The sequence below is a fragment of the Antennarius striatus genome, chromosome 11 (assembly GCF_040054535.1).
Source record: "Antennarius striatus isolate MH-2024 chromosome 11, ASM4005453v1, whole genome shotgun sequence".
Classification (NCBI taxonomy): Eukaryota; Metazoa; Chordata; class Actinopteri; order Lophiiformes; family Antennariidae; genus Antennarius; species Antennarius striatus.
In genome coordinates this window covers 605,001-623,591 of record NC_090786.1, presented here as the reverse complement: position 1 = coordinate 623,591, position 18,591 = coordinate 605,001, and the positions used below count along the sequence as shown (strand labels likewise).

The 18,591-nt window shown below is 48.8% G+C and overlaps 1 protein-coding gene across 1 annotated transcript in view; it reads right to left on the bottom strand.

The window, feature by feature from the left end:
* The window catches only part of LOC137604223 (pro-neuregulin-3, membrane-bound isoform), a 124,930-nt gene that overhangs the window by 6,629 nt on the left and 99,710 nt on the right, over positions 1-18,591 (bottom strand). The window contains exons 4-6 of the mRNA XM_068328226.1: positions 12,774-12,797; positions 8,038-8,140; positions 5,972-6,098 (exon numbers count right to left, since the gene is read on the bottom strand). Of these exons, the coding sequence (XP_068184327.1) occupies positions 5,972-6,098; positions 8,038-8,140; positions 12,774-12,797 (254 nt within the window). The remainder of the gene's footprint in view (positions 1-5,971; positions 6,099-8,037; positions 8,141-12,773; positions 12,798-18,591) is intronic.

The following is an 18,591-nucleotide window of genomic DNA, read 5'->3' as shown; positions in this document are numbered from 1 at the left end:
CTATCTGTAGTACTATCTGTAGTACTATCTGTAGTAGTATATGTAGTACTATCTGTAGTACTATCTGTAGTAGTATCTGTAGTACTATCTGTAGTAGTATCTGTAGTACTTTCTGTAGTACTATCTGTAGTACTATCTGTAGTACTATCTTTAGTACTATCTGTAGTAGTATCTGTAGTACTATCTGTAGTACTTTCTGTAGTACTATCTGTAGTACTATCTGTAGTACTATCTGTAGTACTTTCTGTAGTAGTATCTGTAGTACTATCTGTATTACTATCTTTAGTACTATCTGTAGTAGTATCTGTAGTACTATCTGTAGTACTTTCTGTAGTAGTATCTGTAGTACTATCTGTAGTACTATCTGTAGTACTATCTGTAGTACTATCTGTAGTACTATCTGTAGTACTATCTTTAGTACTATCTGTAGTAGTATCTGTAGTACTTTCTGTAGTACTATCTGTAGTACTTTCTGTAGTACTATCTGTAGTACTATCTGTAGTACTATCTGTAGTACTTTCTGTAGTACTATCTGTAATACTATCTGTAGTACTATCTGTAGTACTATCTGTAGTACTATCTGTAGTACTATCTGTAGTACTATCTGTAGTACTTTCTGTAGTACTATCTGTAGTACTTTCTGTAGTACTATCTGTAGTACTATCTGTAGTACTATCTGTAGTACTTTCTGTAGTAGTATCTGTAGTACTATCTGTAGTACTATCTTTAGTACTATCTGTAGTAGTATCTGTAGTACTATCTGTAGTACTTTCTGTAGTAGTATCTGTAGTACTATCTGTAGTACTATCTGTAGTAGTATCTGTAGTAGTATCTGTAGTACTTTCTGTAGTAGTATCTGTAGTACTATCTGTAGTACTATATGTAGTACTATCTGTAGTACTATCTGTAGTATTATCTGTAGTATTATCTGTAGTACTATCTTTAGTACTATCTGTAGTAGTATCTGTAGTACTTTCTGTAGTACTATCTGTAGTACTTTCTGTAGTACTATCTGTAGTACTATCTGTAGTACTATCTGTAGTACTATCTGTAATACTATCTGTAGTACTATCTGTAGTACTATCTTTAGTACTATCTGTAGTAGTATCTGTAGTACTATCTGTAGTACTTTCTGTAGTAGTATCTGTAGTACTATCTGTAATACTATCTGTACTATCTGTAATACTTTCTGTAGTACTATCTGTAGTACTTTCTGTAGTACTATCTGTAGTACTATCTGTAGTACTATCTGTAGTACTATCTGTAATACTATCTGTAGTACTATCTGTAGTACTATCTTTAGTACTATCTGTAGTAGTATCTGTAGTACTATCTGTAGTACTTTCTGTAGTAGTATCTGTAGTACTATCTGTACTATCTGTAGTACTATCTGTAGTACTATCTGTAGTACTATCTGTAGTACTATCTGTAGTAGTATCTGTAGTACTATCTGTAGTAGTATCTGTAGTACTTTCTGTAATACTATCTGTAATACTATCTGTACTATCTGTAGTACTTTCTGTAGTACTATCTGTAGTACTTTCTGTAGTACTATCTGTAGTACTATCTGTAGTACTATCTGTAGTACTATCTGTAATACTATCTGTAGTACTATCTGTAGTACTATCTGTAATACTATCTGTAGTACTTTCTGTAGTACTATCTGTAGTACTATCTGTAGTACTATCTGTAATACTATCTGTAGTACTATCTGTAGTACTATCTGTAGTACTATCTGTAATACTATCTGTAGTACTATCTGTAGTACTATCTGTAGTACTATCTGTAGTACTATCTGTAATACTATCTGTAGTACTATCTGTAGTACTATCTGTAGTACTATCTGTAATACTATCTGTAGTACTATGTGTAGTACTATCTGTAGTACTATCTGTAGTACTATCTGTAATACTATCTGTAATACTATCTGTAGTACTATCTGTAGTACTATCTGTAGTACTATCTGTAATACTATCTGTATTACTATCTGTAGTACTATCTGTAGTACTATCTGTAATACTATCTGTAGTACTATCTGTAATACTATCTGTACTATCTGTAGTACTATCTGTAGTACTATCTGTAGTACTATCTGTAGTACTATCTGTAATACTATCTGTAGTACTATCTGTAGTACTATCTGTAATACTATCTGTAGTACTATCTGTAGTACTATCTGTAGTACTATCTGTAATACTATCTGTAGTACTATCTGTAGTACTATCTGTAATACTATCTGTAGTACTATCTGTAGTACTATCTGTAGTACTATCTGTAATACTATCTGTAGTACTATCTGTAGTACTATCTGTAATACTATCTGTAGTACTATCTGTAGTACTATCTGTAATACTATCTGTAGTACTATCTGTAGTACTATCTGTAATACTATCTGTAGTACTATCTGTAGTACTATCTGTAGTACTATCTGTAGTACTATCTGTAATACTATCTGTAATACTATCTGTAGTACTATCTGTAGTACTATCTGTAGTACTATCTGTAATACTATCTGTATTACTATCTGTAGTACTATCTGTAGTACTATCTGTAGTACTATCTGTAGTACTATCTGTAGTACTATCTGTAATACTATCTGTAGTACTATCTGTAGTACTATCTGTAATACTATCTGTAGTAATATCTGTAGTACTATCTGTAGTACTATCTGTAGTACTATCTGTAATACTATCTGTAATACTATCTGTAGTACTATCTGTAGTACTATCTGTAGTACTATCTGTAATACTATCTGTATTACTATCTGTAGTACTATCTGTAGTACTATCTGTAGTACTATCTGTAGTACTATCTGTAGTAACATGTTCAGAGTACACAAAGGCAGCATCACTTTTCTTTTTCATTTTAACGTAATAGAACACCCGACCAGCAGAGGGTCAGTCAGACCCGCCCTGGTGGTTCTGGCCGGTTTGAGGTAGAACAGGTCTGTTCCAGTCAGAGTCCAGTCCCTACGGGGGGGTGGGGGGTTAGCGTAGCGCTATCAGTTCAGGTTCGCTAACGCTTCACAGTTCCAGTAGATTAAAAAAAAAGCTTAAGAAACTGATTTATCCTCTAGGATTGGCCGAGCGGCTCGGGGGGGGGGGGTCGATCTATCAGCCAGGACCAGAGTCCATTCCGATTCACTCTGAGAACAAATCCAAGCATTAGACGGCCCGCTCAGGGAAAAACCTCCAGCGTGTGCATGGATCATACGGCGGCAGCCACGGTTTATAGAGGTCATAAATACCAATGGAACGCTCCCCGCCGCCGCAGGCAAACAAACTCCGCCTTCAAACATCAATTACACTCAGATACAACTGGGAGAAGTAATCAATGCTCCGACTGGGACTTAATGCCGAGCAGGACAGGTGGGTGCTGGGGAGGCCATAATGGTGTGAGTTAATGCATGTGTGTGTGGCGTAATGCATGTGTGTGTGTGGCGTAATGCATGTGTGTGTGTGGCGTAATGCATGTGTGTGTGCGGCGTAATGGATGTGTGTGTGCGGCGTAATGCATGTGTGTGTGCGGCGTAATGCATGTGTGTGTGCGGCGTAATGCATGTGTGTGTGAGGCGTAATGCATGTGTGTGTGCAGCGAAATGCATGTGTGTGTGCGGCGTAATGCATGTGTGTGTGCAGCGTAATGCATGTGTGTGTGCGGCGTAATGGATGTGTGTGTGCGGCGTAATGCATGTGTGTGTGAGGCGTAATGCATGTGTGTGTGCAGCGAAATGCATGTGTGTGTGCGGCGTAATGGATGTGTGTGTGCGGCGTAATGCATGTGTGTGTGAGGCGTAATGCATGTGTGTGTGCAGCGAAATGCATGTGTGTGTGCGGCGTAATGCATGTGTGTGTGCAGCGTAATGCATGTGTGTGTGCGGCGTAATGGATGTGTGTGTGCGGCGTAATGCATGTGTGTGTGAGGCGTAATGCATGTGTGTGTGCAGCGAAATGCATGTGTGTGTGCAGCGTAATGCATGTGTGTGTGCGGCGTAATGGATGTGTGTGTGCGGCGTAATGCATGTGTGTGTGAGGCGTAATGCATGTGTGTGTGCAGCGAAATGCATGTGTGTGTGCAGCGTAATGCATGTGTGTGTGCGGCGTAATGCATGTGTGTGTGCGGCGTAATGGATGTGTTAATCTCCGAGACGGGGAGACGCCATATGCCCCCGGCTTTGATGTCTTTAACACCAGCAGAGGATCCCGAGGGAACCGGGAGATGATTTCATGATTTGTACGGAGATGCTAGCATCAATAACAGCTTTATGGAATCCCAAACACACACACACACACACACACACACACACACACACACACACACACACACACACACACACACACACACACACACACAGTGGTCTCAGACTAAGCTGACCTCTGGGTAGCCCTCCTCATGATAGAGAGCACTTTCAATTACGTGGGGATGATGCAGGGATTCGTTGCAAAAAAACCTGATGGATAAAACGGCCCCGCCCCCGCCCGACCTGGCCCCGCCCCGCCCCCGCCCGGCCATCGCTTTACTCCACCGCTTAATCAAATCAGTCCAGTAGAGGGAGATCATTGGGGATAATGGGGCGGAGGCGGCCGAGGTCACGACCTCCCTGATTATATTTGGTGTTCATCTACGTCCGTGGGGGGGGGGGTGTTCCTGAACGCACCGCGCTGGTAATCGACCGCCTGCAGACAGGAGTCGACACGATTCTGGTGGCGTTGCACAAAATAAACAAAGGCGATTCATTTGCATGAACGTTTCCCCGAAGGCGGCGTCGAAACGAAGGAAATAAAAGCAGATTTATCCACAAAAGACCAACAATAGTCAGTAAACAACCGTCAGGAACTCACGAGTGACTCTAATAGAGCAATTAGTGAGATCAGAGCCAGAGGAGCGCTTTCTAAATACTCTCTTAACATCATATCAAAATTAAAAAAAGCTTGATTCTAATTAATATTTTGACAAACTGATTTTATTTAATCGTGGTGACATCATCTGACTTCAGGTTGTCAGAAAAATAATCATTAACGCAAAAAAGTAAACAAAGAATCCTCAAACATTCCAGTTAGCTGGGGCGCCGGCAGCCTGCTCGTGAGGTGGTGATGATGATGATGAAGGCTAAACCATGCTAGCGTAGCACGTAGCGTGTGTATCCTGGGGTTTAACGCGGAATGTTCAGGCCTTGTTGTAAAAATAATCCTGAGCTGCAAATTTTTTTTATGACATCATGAAATAAAACGTCTCTCGTTCCAAACAAAACACTTCTGTCAGAGGGATTTACAGGCTGCGCCTGAACGCACCGCCAGGGCCGGAACTGCTGGAGAGCAGAGTGTGTGGTATACGAGGTGCAATTGAACGCATCATGAACCTGTGTGTGTGTGTGTGTGTGTGTGTGTGTGTGTGTGTGTGTGTGTGTGTGTTTGTTTGTTTTGCTCCTGACCGTTTTCGGACATCTTTAACCTTTGACCTCCTGATGAAGCGCAGCGACTCGTTTACAGGCTGACGAACATTGATCAGTCACCAAGAACAATAACACAGCGTTTCCATGGAAACGCCACACAGTAAGATTCATCTAGCGTTTTCAATGTGGAGACACACGGGTCTGTTCCACGTTGACTGGTGCATACATGTTTATCTACACGTATGTAAATATAATCTAAATACATGTTTATTTACATTGTCCACGGTGTGTTTGAGTGACATTGGCGTCACGTTTCCACGCCGCTCCGCCGCGCCGAGGCGATGATGAATTACGCCGGGCCCAAACCGCCGGATGTGTGTGAGACGGGCGGAGACAGGAGAACACGCCATCCGACACGCGGCCTGACACGGCCGGGCGCCGAGGAATCCCAGCGTGTGCCCTGACCCTGAACGCCTCACGCCCCGCCGCCGCCCTCCGACACGGGTTTGAAGAGCTGTACGCACCAATCGGAGGACACGGGTCAGCACATACATGAAAGAGGGAGGAGTCAGGACGTACCTCATGCATCTGCAGTCCGCCATGGGGGGGGCTCGTCTTGGCCCCCAGAGCATCATGGGAGTTTGAGGTGTAGCTCTTCAAGCTTCGACTCTCCTTCAGGTGAGCCTGGAGCTTCTCCCTCCGCTTCCTGTGGAGAACGGGAAGGATGGCGTGAGACGGGGGGGGCGTGTCCAGCGGCGCCGTCTGCTGAGTCAGCACATTTTCACACTCCCTCCAAGAAGTTCTCTGTGACTGAAACGCTCCCTGACTTCCTGTCTCAACACGGCGGGTTTATTCCTCACCAGCAGGGGGCAGCAGAACAGACTCCCCCAGAGGAAACCCCCCCGGGACCAGAACCACCGACCGGACCCGTGGTGATCCTGACCCCCGATCCACCGCCCCGGCAGAGGTCCACCAATAATCACGTTCCAGAACGCGGAATAATGAGGCCTCCTGATTGGAGCCCCCGATTAACCTTGTTTTTATTTCCGCGTCTTTTTAATTGGAACAAATTTGCACGATTACGCCGAGCGGACGGAGGGAAGGGGCGCCAGACCGTTGATCAGATAGCGTACGATAATCCCAACGACCAATCAGGAGGCAGCTGCAGCCTGACCCGGCGACGCCCGGCGACGCCCGGCGACGCCCGGCGACGCCCGGCGACGCCCGGCGACCAACGCTTCCTGTCGGGTTTTAATTCCCGATTGTTTTATTTAACGTTTGATGAAAGATGATGAGGTGAATGCTGATTGGTGTGTTAATGTTTAATAACCCCTCCCTCTCCCTAAGGCCCTCCCCCATCGTCTCTACTGGATTCCAGACAGAACTAAACGATCGCGCTAAAACCATCGTCTTCAGCTGAAGGGACTCATTTTTCCTGAACATCTTCATGGAACACACACACACACACACACACACTCACACACTCACACACACTCACACACACACACACACACTCACACACACACACACACACACACACACACACACACACACACACACACACACACACACACACTCACACGCACACACACACACACACACACACACACACACACACACACACACACACACACACACACACACACACACACACACACACACACACACACACACTTCCTCCATTAAACACCACATCTCCACTCAATTACCCCCCACCCCCGGGGGGGGCTCCTGTTAGTCATCCTTTGATCTCATCATCTTGTCATCAGTCGGTCACATGACCATCTACCAGAGGAAGCTGATGGAACTCGCCGCCATCGATCACGCCGTGCCGTGATGACAGCCTCCGAGTGACGGATGTCTGACAGGACGGAGCGTTTCCAGCTCACTGTTAGCGCGCCCGAACAGAGGCATGCTGGGAGCAGCGGGGGAGGGGCGTGGCTGACCTTTGAGCCGTAATGGAACCTGAATGTGACGACACACACATGATTCCCCCCCGCCTGGTATTACCTTCAATGTTCCACCGGCCGTCACCCAACGAACCAAACCCCCCCTCGCCCCCTCCCCCACCCCCCGGCCCGCCGTCGCCCCCCCCCCCCGATTATGGACGCCGCATTTTACCTTCAGAGGAAGTTTGGAATCATTGGAGCGTGACGCGGGTCAACGGAGAAAATGTGGCGAGACGAAATTACATGTCAGACCAGCTAATGTGTGTGTGTGTGTGTGTGTGTGTGTGTGTGTGTGTGTGTGTGTGTGTGTGTGTGTGTGTGTGTGTGTGTGTGTGAGAGATCTCTGCATCACCTAAACTGTTTATTATAGGAATAAACTAACTGATCTGTAAACAAACACAAAGACAGAGAACTAGTTTGAACCAGTCGAACGTTCTGTGTAATAAATACTAACAATAACAACAATAACAACAACAATAACAACAATAACAACAACAATAATAACAATAACAACAACAATAACAACAATAACATTAATAATAATAAATAATAAATTATAAAAAATGTAATAAAGTAATAAAGTTCTTATGAACCCTACACGGGTTCTATGTGATGTGGATCCGACTAGACCCTGACCCCTGACCCCTGACCCGGACCAGTGACCCCTGACCCCCCGGTGGGCGTTCCCATCCTCACTTGTTGCGGCAGTAGAGGGCCATGCACAGGGTTCCCAGGAGGCTGATCGCCATGGCGATGGAGGCGATGGACAGCACCTGCCTCCGGTAGACGTCTTTACTCTCTGCAGGGACACAGAAGACGAGGATGAGGACAGTCGGTTTGGGAGTGAGAGAGTAGTTCAAACCCGAGTTTAATCAAACTCAGCTTTGATTAAACTCGGGTTTGAATCACCAGAAGACCAGCGGGGGCGCCGCTGCTCTCAGGTGGGGGGGGTACTTACTTTACTTTCCTGAAATTACTTTCCTGAAAGGTAAAATAAAGGAGACAAAACTACTCTTTAGCCCTGCCCATCATCATCAGCAGCTCTTAGGCCCCGCCCAGCATCGGCCTGGGGCCCCCCCCAGCATTGGGGCCCCCAGCTCGTCTCATTGGCGCGATCCCGTTGGCTAATGGGCCTCGACACGTCTGGGATGGATGCTACACGTAACGGAGCTGGAACACGTTATGATGCGACGCGTCGCCGTTAGCGGAGACAAATGGAGGCTGTCACCGTGGTTACGGACGAGTACATCACGCTCGCCGCCGCCGCGTTAATAGACCATCAATCAGTTTTATTTAGTGCGACTCGGAGACGATACCGGGCTGAACGGCTCCGCTCCCACGGGGTTCTGGACCGGCAGCAGCCAATCAGAGTCCAGGGCCGACCAATGGGGGCGGAGCGAGGGAGGGGCACGTAAACAGGAAACAGGAAGGAGAATGAACGCTGGTCGTTCCTCCTGATTCCTGCTGTATCTCCAGTGGAAGCGAGGAGATCAGTGTGTGTGTGTGTGTGTGTGTGTGTGTGTGTGTGTGTGTGTGTGTGTGTGTGTGTGTGTGTGTGTGTGTGTGTGTGTGTGGCGGGGGGGGACCTGAGCGCCCCCCCCCCAGCAGAAGTGGTGACATCAGCAGCAGAGAGAACATCAGAGAAAATCCTGACTGTCTGTTTTATTTAACTTCCTGTTGCTTCCTGAGACGCAGGAAGTCCTTTAAGTCACGGCGTGACAGCAGCTGTGGAGACGGCACACACACACACACACACACACACACACACACACACACACACACACACACACACACACACACACACACTGAGGCGGTGTGTTAAAACGACTCAGACGTTTAAGTCATGACATCAGCAGAAACGCTGAGCTCAGCTTTAAGCAGTGAGATTAGAGCTCGTCCAATCACAGCTCAGCCACCGACGAAGGCTGACACACACACACACACACACAATCTATACTCTTCGTGCTGAAGCCACGCCCCCTTTCTGTCCCTTTAAGCGAGAGAAATCTCCATCGATCGGTGATCATTAACATTGATGAAGCTTAACGTTTCTACCGGAGTGTTTCTCAGTCTAGAAGCTGAACGCTGCTCAGAACCGGCCCCGGCGCTCTGGTGGGGGTAGTCCCTGTTGGCGCGGTGAACAGGAAGCTGGCGTTTGATGGAGGAGTAATCTCTGAGAAAACACCAATCACGGCTCCTCCTGGTGACATTGAGCCGCACACACACACACACACACACACACACACACACACACACACACACACACACACACACACACACACACACACGTCTGCAGTCACGACACAGCTGAGTTGTCAAAGTCGAGCGAAGCGACAGGAAACTTCTGTCTGACTTCCTCTCTATCAGCGCCCCCTTCAGCCACTGCTCCAGTTTACCCAGCAGCCCCTGCGTCTGGGCGGGGCTTCAAACAAACGGGGCGTATCCGTCCGGGCGGGGCCTGGTTGCGTGACGGGGGCTGTATGTTGACGCCCACGTGAGCGACTGACGTGTTTTAAACTGAGCTCCATCAAATATGGATGAAGAGGAATAAGAACTGGAATATATTCTGTGTTTGATTAAACCTGGGTGAGATCTGGGGGGGGGGTCAACCTCCATGAATCATGCATGGGGGGACGTGACTCCTCTGTGCAAAATGAACACCTCAGGCTGTTTGATTTAGTCCAAACCAGCATGATGAGGATGAGAAGAACGTCTGCCTCAGATTATAATACAGTAGAACCTCAGATTATAATACAGTAGAACCTCAGATTATAATACAGTAGAACCTCAGATTATAATACAGTAGAACGAGATCCGGTCTCACTGATGTATCCATCCACCAACACGTGGTAAAGAACGAGATGCTGTCTCACCGATGTATCCATCCACCAACACTTGGTAAAGAACGAGATGCGGCCTCACTGATGTATCCATCCACCAACACTTGGTAAAGAATGAGATGCGGCCTCACTGATGTATCCATCCACCAACACGCGGTAAAGAACGAGATGCGGCCTCACTGATGTATCCATCCACCAACACGCGGTAAAGAACGAGATGCTGTCTCACCGATGTATCCATCTACCAACACGTGGTAAAGAACGAGATGCGGCCTCACTGATGTATCCATCCACCAACACGCGGTAAAGAACAAGATGCGCTCTCACTGATGTATCCATCCACCAACACGTGGTAAAGAACGAGATCCGGTCTCACCGATGTATCCATCCACCAACACGTGGTAAAGAACAAGATGCGGTCTCACTAATGTATCCATCCACCAACACGCGGTAAAGAACGAGATGCGCTCTCACTGATGTATCCATCCACCAACAGGTGGTAAAGAATGAGATGCGGCCTCACTGATGTATCCATCCACCAACACGCGGTAAAGAACGAGATGCGCTCTCACTGATGTATCCATCCACCAACAGGTGGTAAAGAACCTTGATGCGGTCTCACTGATGTATCCATCCACCAACAGGTGGTAAAGAATGAGATGCGGCCTCACTGATGTATCCATCCACCAACACGCGGTAAAGAACGAGATGCTGTCTCACCGATGTATCCATCTACCAACACGTGGTAAAGAACGAGATGCGGCCTCACTGATGTATCCATCCACCAACACGCGGTAAAGAACAAGATGCGCTCTCACTGATGTATCCATCCACCAACACGTGGTAAAGAACGAGATCCGGTCTCACCGATGTATCCATCCACCAACACGTGGTAAAGAACGAGATGCGGTCTCACTGATGTATCCATCCACCAACACGCGGTAAAGAACGAGATGCGGCCTCACTGATGTATCCATCCACCAACACGCGGTAAAGAACGAGATGCTGTCTCACCGATGTATCCATCTACCAACACGTGGTAAAGAACGAGATGCGGCCTCACTGATGTATCCATCCACCAACACGCGGTAAAGAACAAGATGCGCTCTCACTGATGTATCCATCCACCAACACGTGGTAAAGAACGAGATCCGGTCTCACCGATGTATCCATCCACCAACACGTGGTAAAGAACAAGATGCGGTCTCACTAATGTATCCATCCACCAACACGCGGTAAAGAACGAGATGCGCTCTCACTGATGTATCCATCCACCAACAGGTGGTAAAGAATGAGATGCGGCCTCACTGATGTATCCATCCACCAACACGCGGTAAAGAACGAGATGCGCTCTCACTGATGTATCCATCCACCAGCGGTGACGTCCTGCTATCCAGGTCCTACCTTCCATCAGCTCCTCCTGACACACGGTCTGGTGGAGGAACTATTTCCGTCTCCTTTTCTTCTGTGTTCCTGTCAAACTGGAACTGAACGCCTCCTCGGATCGTTTCCCACGTCTAACTGTTTGGCGCCGACACGTTGGCTCGTCCCCCTGTTTGTGCAGTAAATAGTCCTTATGTTCGTTAGCGGAGCTAACGTTCCCTCGCCGTGTAAACCCGGTACTTTTGCGTACTTTGGCGACCGGCGCTGAGTGGGAGGTGCTAATCCGTCCCGCCGCTGCTCGACGTGTCGCCGGGGAAGACTGGCAGGCCTGCAGAGGAAGCGGCGCTAGCGAGGCACAGACGCGCCCTCTGAATATAAATGGAGCCGGTCGTCTGTCAGCGCAGCTCGGGATCGTCTCAGCAGAAACGCTTTGTTCACTCTGCAGCGAGCGCCGAGACAGCGGCGCCGCCTGTTCCTCTCAGTCCTCTCTTTGTGACTGCAGAGGCGGCGGCGTCGAACCCTGGAGGTCGTCCTCTCTGATGATCCGTTTATGGAACGGACACCTGAGAGGGCGGGGCTGCTGGTTAACAACCAGCCTCCGTGTTGCTAACTAGCGTCGCCGCGGCGCCGGGGACCAGGACGGGCGTCTGGCGAGGGCGCCGCCCTGCAGGCACGTGTGCCAACGCACACACACCACACCTGACGCACATGATGCAAAGCTAACGCGCTGTTGAACGTGTGCGCGCACACACACACACACACACACACACACACATGGATGCTAACGAGGGGCGTGTTCAGTCACGGTGCCAACATCATACGAACCGGCTCGCTGCTGCGCCTGTGTCTCACTTCTCACTGTTTCCAAGGCGACTGCAGCACATTGGCATTCCGACGCGACACTTCATGAGCAATTGTGAAGGAGGGAGAAAGAAAGAAAAAGAGAGCAAGAGACGGAAAGAAAGCTCACGCAGTAAATACACGCGTGTGGAGAGACGACACGTGAAGATGGCGTGTCGCCTGGAGACTGAACATGCAGCCGTGCAAACGGTTGTTGTCAGCAGAGCTGTTATTTCCTTAATGAGGTCATGATGTCATGAGGTCATGATGTCATGCGTGATACAGAGCATACAGATGCAGTGTGTTGACCAGCACACGCGTGTAAAGAGGAGGCGACTCATGCAGATGAAAGTCAGAAAGGTTTCTTACCCATAAACTCGATGCCCAGGTGATCTGAGGTTCCAGGCCGCGGGTGGGGCAGTAGGGGGGGTTTGGGGGGGCAGGGCAGAGGGGGCGGGAGAGAGGGGGCGGGAGAGAGGGGGCGGGGTTGGGGGAGAGAGAAATGCATTCATTACTGAGAACAGCACACGCCAGCATCATGTCACATCCCATCGTTTCCCCGCTAATCTGCTGCGTCGGAGCTTCAGCCGCTGTCACATGGGGTCAGGGGGCGGAGTCACGTCAGAGGACATGACACGCATGTGCCCCGCTTCCTGCGGTCCCGCCGCAATGCTCCAGTTACCTTCTGCTGCGTACGCCGCTTTTAGTGAGCGTTAGCACGAGCTAATTCAGGACGTCACCTCAAAGAACACAACAACACAACCAGAGACACAACCAGAGACACAACCAGACACACAACCAGACACACAACCAGACACACAACCAGAGACACAACCAGAGACACAACCAGAGACACAACCAGAGAAACAACCAGACACACAACGAGACACACAACCAGACACACAACCAGACACACAACCACACAACCAGACACACAACCAGACACACAACCAGACACACAACCACACAACCAGACACACAACCAGACACACAACCACACAACCAGACACACAACCAGACACACAACCACACAACCAGACACACAACCAGACACACAACCAGAGACACAACCAGACACACAACCAGACACACAACCAGACACACAACCAGACACACAACCACACAACCAGACACACAACCAGACACACAACCAGACACACAACCAGACACACAACCAGACACACAACCAGAGACACAACCAGACACACAACCACACAACCAGACACACAACCAGACACACAACCAGACACACAACCAGACACACAACCAGACACACAACCAGACACACAACCAGAGACACAACCAGACACACAACCAGAGACACAACCAGAGACACAACCAGACACACAACCAGAGACACAACCAGAGACACAACCAGACACACAACCAGACACACAACCAGACACACAACCAGAGACACAACCAGAGACACAACCAGAGACACAACCAGAGACACAACCAGACACACAACCAGAGACACAACCACACAACCAGACACACAACCAGACACACAACCAGAGACACAACCAGACACACAACCAGACACACAACCAGAGACACAACCAGACACACAACCAGACACACAACCAGACACACAACCAGAGACACAACCAGACACACAACCAGACACACAACCAGAGACACAACCAGACACACAACCAGAGACACAACCAGACACACAACCAGAGACACAACCAGAGACACAACCAGACACACAACCAGACACACAACCAGACACACAACCAGAGACACAACCAGACACACAACCAGACACACAACCAGACACACAACCAGACACACAACCAGAGACACAACCAGAGACACAACCAGACACACAACCAGACACACAACCAGACACACAACCAGACACACAACCAGAGACACAACCAGAGACACAACCAGACACACAACCAGACACACAACCAGAGACACAACCAGACACACAACCAGAGACACAACCAGAGACACAACCAGACACACAACCAGAGACACAACCAGAGACACAACCAGACACACAACCAGACACACAACCAGAGACACAACCAGACACACAACCAGAGACACAACCAGACAACATGTTCTACATCACAAACATGATAAACATGACGGATGAGGGCGGCGCCGGCTTACAGGCCCCACAGCGCTCCCAGAATCCTTTTCTGCAGCAGTTTGGTGGAACATCTGCTTGGAGCTGGGGGGCCGGGACACCCCCCTGAAGAGACGATGGATAAAACACAACAACACAACCTCCAGCGCGTTTGTACCGGATGGGATGTTGTTCACGTCCGTATCGTCATGGAGACGGGGAAGGGGTTGGAGTCTTAGAGTCAAGCCCCGCCCCCTGGGTCCACTTCCTGTGTGGTTTTCTGGGATTCAACACGTGCGTGATTGATGTTCGTGGTGGAACTCGTGCACGCCGGCTCTGAATCGATCCGTTTGGGACGCCACGCCTCCAGGTGAACAGGTGAAACACGACGGTTTCCCCGACAGACCATCGTGATAGATAGATATATACTTTATCAATCCCACAGGAACTTGTAGAATTTCCTCTGGGATTTCCAACCTCGCTGGTTGTTGGTAAGATCGTCTTCGTCGGGTTATTGCTCGTTGTCGAGGGCAACAACCCAACGAAGACGATCTCATCAGCCGGTCTGACCCTCACCTTCAGACTTGAAGACTCTCTGACGCGTGGAGCTCCGTCCAATCAGCTTCAAGTCTCTTCTCGCGACGCTAACCGGACGGAAGCGGACCGATCTTCACCGACCCGGAACGGCCAGCCTGTCACACCACACTAACACACCGTAGGACTACGATCGTCAAGGAGACGAGAAGACACCCCCCAGCTGAGGTCTGGGCGACGTTTGCAGAGACAGATTGTCCAAAGCCAGACTTAAAGCGTTAGCGTTAGCGTTAGCGGCTAAGTGAACAATTCTGAGGGGATTAAACTCACAACAGTGAGAAGCGCTGCCTCCGTGAACCCGCTCAAACTTTCTTCTTTCAGAACAAACTGAACTTAATTCTCCGTTTTGCGGATGTTTAATAACGACAGAAGCGATTCGGTATTTTTAGCCCCAGCGACCTCGTTCACGTCCAGAGAGCGGCGGCGCCATCCATCCTTTGAAGCTCTGCTGTTTGACGAGCCTCTCCGCCGACTTGTAAGTGCAGTTACTGCCGGGGTTAGGAACTCAATTTCCCATGGAGCTCAATGAGTGGAGCGTCGCGCTAAAGCTGTCGGGCTTGGGGATTTCATCTCTCTGCTGCTGGGGGGGGCAGGGCATCAATCAGCGGTGGAACCGTCAGCGCGTGAGCTGCAACTCCCGCCGGGCTCACCCGTCCTCCAGATGGACGCCGCCCGACCAGCGCCGCCCTCGGGGCGACCGGCGATCTCTTCCGTTAGCCTGATGAGCCGGATCAGCTAGCATCCGTCTGTAACCGGGGGCTGAAGTTGAGGGAGGTGTTCAATGACGCCTGAGATCTGGAGCGTTTCCTGTGATGGATCGGCTGCACAGGAAACTCCCCAGAGCTAAAAGACGTAGCGCCGCGGTAAAGCACACGCCGGCGTCCCAGGAGGACGGACGCGATCCTACCGAGACAGGAAACGCCTGCAGAATTACGTTTGTGTGTGAGCAAACGGTTCCGTTTGTCGATTTGCTGACTAGGAAACAAACAAAACAACAAATTAGGCCATTAGAAATATTGAAATTACAGCGGGACAAAATGACGCTTTCAGGATTTTAAAGCGGTTCCCGGTGTGGAAACACACTCCGTTATGCAGCGGCGCCGCCTCTCAGGTCAATTATTCAAATGAAGCCGACCTAAACTGGTCATTAGAGAACACGTCTGAAACCGCTGAATATGTTGATGGAATTGCTGCTTTTCAAACTGCCGACGCTGCAGTTTCTTGACATTGAACCTAAAACCCCCCCCAAAAAAACCACATCGCACCATGAAGTCGACGTTCACGTCCCGGAATGGAGGAACGTTTCCCTCACTTCTCACAATCTTCTTGACAAATGTCACACGGAGAGCGAGCGTGGCGTTCTGTACGGAAGCACAAACCCCTACTGTGTTGTAAAATATACACATGTATGAGACGTGTGTGTGTGTGTGTGTGTGTGTGTGTGTGTGTGTGTGTGTGTGTGTGTGTGTGTGTGTGTGTGTGTGTGTGTGTGTGTGTGTTTCCTGCGTCCACATCACACTGGACAGATTGGCTCCCCTCAGGGGACACTGGGACACACACACACCGTCCTGCAGACTGTTCTGGTTTGACACCAGTGCTGTTTCTCTTTCGTTACCATGGAGACGAGATTCCAGAGCAAACAGCATAAAATTGAACGATGGGCTTCATTTTTCCTGTGAAGTCTTTCAGTCTGACGTAAACGACTGTAATCCTGTCAGACAAAGGGTTAAAGTGGACATGAACACCGCTACGTGAGGCGGACGAGCTCAGGTGTGTGTGTGTGTGTGTGTGTGTGTGTGTGTGTGTGTGTGTGTGTGTGTGTGTGAGTCCCTTCCTGCAGAACCCTTTCAATGGGAGCTGGTCTCATCAAAGCGCTGAAGTGGGCGAAGCGAACAAAGAGACGCAGCGTTTGAATTCAAAGAGAAAATCGATGTGAAGGAGCGGAGAGCCGTTTCAAGGCTACAGCCGTCCTGTGATGATCGCAGGCCGGGGGGGCCGATGCTGCTGACTGGACCCGACTGGACCTGGCTGGACTCAATTAGACCCAACTGGACCCGACTAGACCCAACTGGAACAAACTGGACCCGACTAGACCCAACTGGAACAAACTGGACCCAACTAGACCCAACTGGACCCGACTAGACTCGACTAGACCCAACTGGACACATCTGACGGTGATCTAAAGCGAGGCCCCTCAGGGGCCAGCGATCGGCCCCCTGCTTTTGGACCCTGGATGGACTCAGTACTCAGGGAAACACAACTTTACATGGACTCCTCAGACAGACTGGAAGTTAACCAGTTAGCTTGTACACAATGTAGGAAGAACGAATCAATGTGATCAATAAATCCAACCCTTCTCTGTTCGGACAACACAAACGAGCCGCGATAAAAAACTCACCACCCACCTACATACCCATCTACCTATCAAGACGGGTAATTACACACATGCTGTGTCCAGAGGAGAGGGAACACCGAGACTCTGGAGCAACAAGTGAGTTCTCAACTGAGGGATCTGAGGGATACCCATCACCATCTGGAGGTAGGAGAACATCTCAGTGCTGATAAAACTCAACAATCATAAACACCAGATTACTCTTCTGAAACAAGGCTTCAGACTGAAAGAAAAAATGTTTACATTAATGAGAATCTCACTAAAAAGAATGCTGATATCGCTAAAGAAGCTCGACAACTGAAGAAGAATGGACTGATGGACAACACCTGGACCAACACCTGGACCAACACCTGGACCAACACCTGGACCAGCACCTGGACCAACACCTGGACCAACACCTGGACCAACACCTGGACCAACACCTGGACCAACACCTGGACCAACACCTAGACCAACACCTGGACCAACACCTGGACCAACACCTGGACCAACACCTGGACCAACACCTGCAGGATCTTCATCAGAACAAAGGGGCTTTCTCCAGACCAGATGAAAACAATGGTGATCAGGAGAGCAGAGGATTTGATGAAGTACGATCAATAAAGACGGACAAGAGTTGTTACCACACCAGAGATCAGTACAACAGAGTCACTTCAATAGTGGAGCTCTACTCCGATTCTGGACCGGTCAAGGATTACATGGAACAGTCAACAAACATTCAACATCATCAATTTAACGTCTGAGTTGGTGACAACATGTAACGAGAGATGTTTGTTGGTTCTGGGGGGGTTAAACCAACCTAATGTCTTCTACCCATCAGCCCTTTGTTTTCTCATGTTCTTGTTGATGTAAATGTGATGAAGGTGTGAATCTGTTATATTAACATGTCCGGAAAAAACTAGATAAATAAAAACACCGACCCACCTACACGCTATATGTTGTCTTCAAAATGGTGTCAAACAATTATTATTTGTTTGGTGTTGGAACGCTGTCCAACAACAGGAAACCCCTCAGATTAAATGCACCCCCCCACACACACACTGACGTGCTCTATTTCCTGTCGGAGGAATGGAATGTTCCACAGATGGTCGGGGGCGTGACTGCGTTATGTTCAC